General features: G+C 34.8%; 1 protein-coding gene across 1 annotated transcript; it reads left to right on the top strand.

The window, feature by feature from the left end:
- Positions 1-8525, top strand: LOC101243682 (dolichol-phosphate mannose synthase subunit 2-like). The gene is made up of 2 exons (XM_026030297.1): positions 1-99; positions 8223-8525. Exons 1-2 carry the CDS (start codon positions 1-3, stop codon positions 8523-8525), a joined length of 402 nt encoding a protein of 133 aa, XP_025886082.1.

Below are 8525 nucleotides of genomic sequence, written 5' to 3'. Positions count from 1 at the left end.
ATGGGGAACAAACTCAACTTGAATATTTCCCCTGTTGACAATGGATTCCGCGTCGTGGCAAAATTCAAGGCACTTTTCAATGCTATGATCAGTGGCTTGGTGATAGGGTTCAACGCTTTCGAACATTATTTCCAAGGGAATATAACACTTTTACGTCCTTATATAGAGGGACAAAGACCCCTTTTCGAACCAACTGTAAGTAGATCTCCAGTATTATTTTCTTGAAAGGTGTGACGGAGCAACAGTAGAACTCAGTCTTTTCAGTGACCGATTTGTTGAACCTTGGTTCATCACACGCAATGATAATGTTGTCAGCCTACATGTTCAGGGCTAAGTCATCATCGAGCAAGTAGCGGGCTGCGGTCTTAAACTCCACACACTCTTCTATCGTGTTCCCCTTCTGGTTGGGATGATACACACAGGTTTTTCAATCCTCCGATCCCGCTAAGGAGGTGATTCCCTTTCTAGGTTCCATAATATCCGTAGCCTAAAAATGCTCATAAAAAAGGGCGTACGAAATGAATTCCATCCTGATTCGATTTGCCTGAAGATATAACTCAAAAGTGACTTTCTGGTCCTCTTCTGTAAGACGTCTTTGGAAAGGAAGCTCATGGTGTGCTCCTTCCCAGAATCTTCTTCCATTATCTCATACTTAATATTTTCAGGGGCGAAGAGTGTGTTATATAGGGGATTTTACTTTCCGCATAGCCTCCATATGTCGACCATCTCTTCATCCAGCATAGCGCGCCTCTATATCTTATACGTCAACTCCTTTTCTAGTGGCGTGCTTGAGGTTTTAAAGTCCGCGGCGGTGACCTCTACCTCAAACCTTTTTACCATAGTCTCTTGGAGCGTCTATTCAAGCAACTGTAGATCCTCTCGGTTTGTTCAATCTTGATGTTCTTCCCCTTATCCATAGATGTGATTTTAACTTTCCTGAGATGATAAAGTAATGTTTAAGATTTGGGTACTAGGAGTTTACTTTTGGTTTAGAAACTTAAGACTCGAGAAATTTGGTCGGACATTTTTAATAGTGACTTGTATATATTTTCTTGGAATTTTTGACAAGGAGAGGGTTAACGTCTTCTTCAAAAGAACATATCACATAAACAATTAAAGAACATATATCGCTACCTAATATGTGGGGGAACCTTTTGTGCCAAGGGTAGGCCTAGCATATTTGAAAGATGTACATGTGGAATTGAACCATTTAATTATTCCTCAAGCAAATTCCACATATAATAGTTAATGTTCAAAAAGGAAAAAGGAACCAAAATATAAAAGGCGAGCCCACGTAGTGGTCATTTGAAAAACATACCGAAATACAAGAAAGACAAGCCTAAGTAGGGGCTGATAATGACAGAAATACATATATAAAAACTCACACAGGGGAGAGATACACTACACCCTTCTTGATGTACCTGCTTCTAGGCTGCTTTACTATGTCGTCTTGTATTGCTGGAACGTGTATCTTAGTATCAGCAAGTAACCCTCGCTCTGGCGTCCTTTTTCTTCCCAATCCTCATATTGATCCCCTCTATCTTTTCCTTTAACTCATAATTTAAGCTCATCAAAACTGCGTCTCAATCTTTCCAATTCCAGAGTTGTATTCTCGAGAGCACATTGATTTTTTAGAAATTTGGCGTGTGTTTCTTGGGATTCCCGTTTTACCCTATCTTAGCTCGATCACAACTTTGGCCTTTTTATCTTCACAGTGCGACAACTGTATGGGACTGGATCTAGTCTTTAAATTTTCCAGATTTGCCCAAAATAGCATATCGTTCAAATCCCTGAGAGTGTTCCTATAATCAAGGGTATGCAAATTTTGAGTCCACCATTGGAGGAGCAGGTTACAACCTTGAAAATAGCGATGACCCTCTTTGCAATTTCCCCAAGTTCGATACATGTCCGATAAGATGACAGGATCAATGGGATAATACTTCACTTATGCTAAATTTTGATGCTCGTCGAATAAAGTGTGCAAAATTATCACTCGAGTGTTGATACTTTGGCTCGGGCCGTGTGGAAAAACTATAATGCCCAATAGCGCGACAGTGAACGCTAAAGGTCGGATTTCATTCCATTTCTTGTAGGTAACTCTAAACTCTTTATTGTAGTTTACATAAAAGCTCTCATTCTCGAATCTAACATAGAGGTCCACAAATCATACACTAGATTTTTTGGCCCAGTAAGCGTAGTGCTTTCCCAATCCAAGCCAGTTTGTAATATCTTCGACAGAAGGCTAGTTAGGGATCAAGATGTTTTCTTGTTTTCTTACTCTTCTTTCTAGTCTTATACCAACTGTGTCGATACAGTCTCGAATTTCCTCAATTGTTGGGATAATTTTCACAGTTCCAAATCGTAACACCATTTTTTTGTTATCCCAATACCCTGTGAGGACTTCAATGAGTTCAGGTCAACGAGTCATGTTGATTAGTTCAGTTAGGGGCACCCACATCTTTGTTGAGGGTTCTTCTGTGATCCCCGTCAAGGACGTTATAGCACATCTTGAGTAAAAGTGGTGTTTCCACAACCATGTCAAACTTAGGAAAATGATCTATACCTACAAAACAACACACTGTTAAGTTTCCCCGCCTCCAAATTAGATTTCCACACATACATCATTCAAATGTCAAATAATATGGTATGTCGTTAGATCAGAGACCTTGGACATGATTTTGGTGGTTTCACTAATGGACTTAATACACCTTGGGTATTAAGACATCTTAGACTAATACTTAGATTTGGATTTGGATTTGGTTTTTCTCTACCCTAGGTTGACTAGAATTAGTTTAGAAATGACAGTTACCCAAGTCGGACAAACAATGGGGTGAAGATTAATAAAGGACGTTGGATGATAGCAAGCCAATTATTCGTTTATTACTTTCAAAAAGGGACTTGTGTTTTCTGAAGGGCAGCCGTGGTAAGCCACTTAACCCCCTTTGTCTTAATGTATTGTATTTGGCGTTTGGCGGAGTCGATGCCATGAAATGCAACAGTTTAAGAATACGATTAATAAAACAAGTAAACAGATAATTACACATAGCTAAATAAGTTAGTTTTAGGGTTAGAACCATTCAAATCCCCAGCAGCGTCATCATTCTGTTTTTATTTTGTAAAAAATATTTTATGTTTTTTAGACTTGGTTTTAGAGTCACCACTTAATTTTAGGAAAATCAAGAAACCTTTTCTTTTTTTATTATTATTTTTTTCAAAAGATTAAAACAATAATCTAATGAAAAAATCTTTAAGGGGGTTTTGGGGTTCTTATTTGTATTTTAGGAAGGTGTTTAAAACACCTAAAATAAGTGTTAATACGGTTTTCCGACAACTAAAATGTTTGGCTTAAAATTACTTTGACTAGATTCAAGTTTATTCGAACTCCTTAAAAGAAAGTGAAATATCATCCTAATTATCTAAGTGAAATTTGGCTTGAAAAAATTATTTTAATTCTATTTAGACTTGATTTATTTATTTAAATTGTTAGAAAAATAGCATCTTGCTAGGATTTAAACTTTTTAACCCTAAAACTAACGATAATTAAACAAGCAAATAGACGAAAACCAAAAAGGGAAAGAGAGTGAGTTGGGTCCAAATCTAGTGTTTGTCTATCTGGACTGGTATTTGGACACATTTATTTTTGGGGCTTTCGCCCGTTTAGATAGTACCTTCCTAAGGTAACCAGATAATAATAAGTAAATGAGAAGGCAACAAGGGCTTAGGCCCAAAACAGCAAAATACAGAATTTAGAAAAAAATAAATTTGGGCTTCTTGGCCCAAAATCATCAAGTTCTTTGACTTCGTAGCCTGTTCATCAGATTTAGCGGCTAGTTGACTCAGAAAAGGGAAATTGAGCCATCGTGGTCTTATCTCGAAATGCAAAGGAGGAAAGGAGAGCTCATAGTGAACTCGGACAAATAAAATGCAAATAAATACAAATACATGAGTGATAAGCATAGTAATTCATAAAAGAAAAACGAAATAGCAATACATCTCCAGGAAAAGGACTTAAAAGGATAATTAAAAGAAAGAAATAAATAAATAAAAGAATAAAGATAAAGGGAAATTGACATGCCAAACTTACAATTTCACTAAAGTTAGTGTTAATGTGAAAATGGTAAAGAATCACCAACAAGACAATTCTCCTCTTTCAGATGACTTCCAATGATGTTTTAACTCTCACAGCAAATCGAAAATAGACAAGTTGAATCAACCAAAAAAGTTCAAACTTTGCACTAAAGAAATATTACTACATGACTTAACAGGGAAGACAAGTAATCGTGGATTTAAAGCGGAAATTTTCATAGGTCACACCAAAACTTAGAGTCTCACATTTGTAATAAGACACAAATGCTTAACACCAAAAACAAAACTTGAAACTCATGTGTATTAAACTCAAATATACAGAGACCACCAAAAGTTGCAGAAATAAGCACAAAGAAAAAAAGAAACATATTACAAGGAAATTCAGTGAACTATCAGTGTCACAATTATACACTACTATAAAACATATTATGTAGATTGATTTTGAGGTTCTTACCCATAAGCGAAATCAAGATGATAAAATAACTGCATATGCAACTAAATATTGCTAAGATGAAACAATCTCGGACTAGTAAGAGAGAGAGAGAGGCGACAAAATTCGAAAATCTCTTGTTAACCCTTGTTTCATGGATCGAGTTCAAGCAACTAGACTTAAACATGGATTTTAACAGTTTACCATCTAATATAGATTCTAAAGAATGGGAAATAAAATCTACACCTAATAATGACTCAACGGAACAAAGTAGATAAAACGAACAGTGGCAGGTGCAATAGTTAGTTGTTAACATGTAGGACGACAAAGTTACTAAAACTAGCACTAATCACATATTTTTTACAAATAAAATCAATGAGAGGACCGACATGAAATAACCACTTCAATATCATTAGGATCATAACAAGCTATAGAGAAAGGAAGGGTGAGACATAAAGGAACTCATGTTGCACAAATCATATTTGTCAAAACAAATGGAGAAGATTGTGCAAGAAGCATTCAAGTAGTAAGCCATAAAAAAATGAGCCATTAAATTAAAACTAGAACATCACAGAAAATGACCACTCAATCTTAGATCGATTCAAAAAACATTTGAAGTTAACATTGTGAGTAGACGAAGAAATGAAGCAGTGAATGACCATGAATCTGGACAACCTTACATTCTCATACTTTATATTATTATCTTTTTTATTATTTTTTATTTTTACTTTTATTAGAAAAAATTTATGCAGAAAACTCATCAAGGCAGTCAAAATATAGTGGAGATTAAAACGCGAGCACATATGGCTTCAAAGGCAACTAGAATCTGGCTTCACATATACCAATAAAAAACAACAAGCGAGAGATAAGAAAGATACAGATTTACCTTCGTCGGAGTGGCAAACTAAAGATGACTAGGAGCATTAAAGGAGCGCGACTTCATCGCAAATTTCAGAAATAAAACTTTACGGAATTCGGCAAACTCCCTACAACAATGAATAAGTGAAGAGAATATATCTTTAAGACGTATTTGTTATGTTATAACTCAGCGGTTATTTTTCAATAAGCTCTAAACCAGAAGAGAAAAATGAAAAAATAATAAAACCCTAAAAAAACCTTTAGATGGAGTAGAAGAGATGCATAAATATATGGGGAATTAGGGTATTTTTATCTTTGGGGGGGGGCGGGGGGAAGAAACAAAAAATCGACAGAGGGACCAATTCAAAAAAAATTAAAAAATGCCAAAAACTTTCTTCATTTTCGGCAGACATATTTTTTTCTGACAATTTTGACCTTTTATGGAAGAGGAAAGGTATAATAGAAGGCTGGATCGACTCCCATTGTACTTGATACTTGACGTGTCTTCATCCGAATGTTGTAAGGACGGAAAACTCGTGCTTTGCTAGTGCTTCTACTACTGCAACCTTCGAAGACAAGGACAAGGGGAGGACAACGAAGAGGGGCAAACAACTGCTTATATACTCCATGTATTGTGATGCGAGTGAGGAGAAATCACTCACGCCATTGTAAACGTCGCTTAGAACTAAAAGCGTTGGAGAAAATTCCGTTCTTGGCATTGTTGATGCCGTTGAAATCATTGTGTATCATCCCGCATGTATTGTTGCTCTGTCGCGTGTGTCGCTGCTGGGATCGTTCATGTTGGGAATGCTGGAATAGTTGGGATTAGAAAAGGAAAAGAAATCGGGTTGGGTTAATTTAAAAGATGGGTTCAAAGAAGATTGAAAAAGAGGTGGTTTGGAAAGTTTGGAGTATGAGTGGGCTGAAATTAATTAAAAATGGGTTGGCTCATTGTGAAATTGGACTGGATCGACTCGATGAAAAGGGATTTGAGCTGGGTTAAAGTTGGCAAATAGTTGGTCTACTGGAAGAATTAGAAAAGGCCCAAAGTTTGGTTTCTTTAATGGGTTTAAGGTGAGGAGGTCAAGGATCGGTTGGATCTTGAGTTTAAGAAATAGCCAAATTGACTAAAATTAACGAAGTCGACTTAAATTTAAATAATACAAATTAATATTAATTCATTAACAAGCTTCTAAATCTTAATGAAATAAAATGATAAAATTAATTGTAAACTAACGATTCTAAATTATAACCAAAATTTACTAAAATAATTTAATAAAATACTTACTAGACTTAAAGTCTTTTTGAGATAAGTTTCGAAATATTTATAAAATATATTAATTGTATACAAAATTATATAAAACACACATATTGCTTAAAAATTATAAAAATGATAAATTAATTAAAAGTAATTTGAAAAGTATTTTGAAATTTATTAAAAAAAATTAGTCATTTCAAATCTTTCGAATTTAGGAAGCTCGATGTTTAATTATTATCAAGGAGGGTCAAATTAGGTGCCAACAATAACTTTTCAATTTTATCCGAAAATCTATCCACTATGTTATAAGTCGCTTCTTTTCTCTTTACTTTCTATATGTTCTCAAATCTCAATATTTGATAGTGAGGAAACATATGGAGCCTTGATTGTTCATACGTAACTTTATGTAATTTACTAATTTTTAAACCAAAAAAGATAAATATTGGTATACTATATAATAGTAACTCATGTTGATCTGCTTAATATATTGATGAGACAAAGAACCACTTTTATTACACTTTCTTAAAGGTACGATGTTAATGTTCTTTGTGAATTTACTTTCACATTTTTCTTTATAAATTTTATTTCTAAACTACTTGAATTGATTTTTAGAAGAGTCTATATGTTCTTGGATGCTCAATGTTTCAGAAACATATCCATAATTATTCGTTAACAATTGTAGGCAAATAATATTCGGCAAAGCCTCAAATATACCCATGTACTACATGAAATAGTTTAAGTATACCCCTAATTATACTTTTGGGCTAAATATACCCCTCTCGTTATACTTTCGGGTTAAGTATACCCTTATGACAAACAGAGGACACATGGACGGCTGAGATTAAATGAACTATTCAATTTAAAATAAACAAATCCAGATATGACCCCCCCTCCCCCCACCCAATAAGTTAATCTGACTTAATATGTAATTCTAACCCACCCAATTTGTCTTCCTACCAAAAAAACCTAATGGGCGACTGAGTTCCTGCACTCCAGCAATGTTTGCGCCTCTGCTTCGCAAACAGTATTGATCAAAGGTATCATTTCTCAATTGAATGCGGCTACGATTAAAGTTGATACTTTGAACCCGACGTTGGACGAAATTATGATTGAAAGTATGAACTTGAAGGAAAAGTGGATGCAATGAAGGTTTGAACCAATTTTGAAGTAAACGAATCAAGGATATTGGAAAATAAAGTGAAGAAGATGAAGACATTTATTATAATTTTGTGTGCTCTTTTTATTGGGTTTGTTACATATAATTTGATATATGTAAAACAACTTATCTTTTACATATAGTTGTTGCACCTTAGCTATGAAACAAATGTTGCTACATTGTTGCTTCATGTTTGATCAACATCTCTCTCAAAGGAAAATCGAGATATTTTGTTTGAACATTTTACCATGAGATTCAAACTGTATGAACTTATTGAGATTATAAAGAGCAACTAACTAATATGTTTTACATGACTTGCCAAGATAGAGAATGTACTTACAGAAAATGACGTTCTTTATGCTCTGAAGAACAAAAATCTTCAACACCAAGATTCGAACTTTTCAAGCGGCACAAGAAGATGAGTTTCGGTGGAGTTAGTTGACCGAGTTGGGCTAGTTTTAAAATTGAATAGTTTATCCCTTTTCAAATATTATACCTTCTGGGTCATCATTCTGCCTATTCTTGACAGCGATCATTTTGTTCATAAGTATTTTCTACCTCAAGAATATGCAATTCTCATTCATGCATATGTTCCAGTGGCAGTCATCTACTTCTTGAGCATCTGTATTGCATACGTCATGCTCGAGTCCAAGAAGAAGAACCATTATAGGGAAAAGGGTCAAAAATACCCCTCAACTTTAGTTTATTATTCGACTTTACCCTATCCATTAAAATGA

This window comes from Solanum lycopersicum, chromosome 3 (genome assembly GCF_036512215.1).
Source record: "Solanum lycopersicum chromosome 3, SLM_r2.1".
In the NCBI taxonomy this organism is placed as follows: domain Eukaryota; kingdom Viridiplantae; phylum Streptophyta; class Magnoliopsida; order Solanales; family Solanaceae; genus Solanum; species Solanum lycopersicum.
Note: the sequence above shows the minus strand (reverse complement) of the source record. Positions and strands in the feature narration are given on the sequence as shown.

What these genes read in the sequence shown, in the direction of transcription:
- LOC101243682 (XM_026030297.1), top strand. Translation starts at nt 1, where the DNA reads ATGGGGAACAAACTCAACTTGAATATTTCCCCTGTTGACAATGGATTC. An exon ending in ATGCTATGATCAGTGGCTTG is followed by an intron (nt 100 to 8,222) that starts GTGATAGGGTTC and finishes GTTTCGGTGGAG; the next exon opens with TTAGTTGACCGAGTTGGGCT.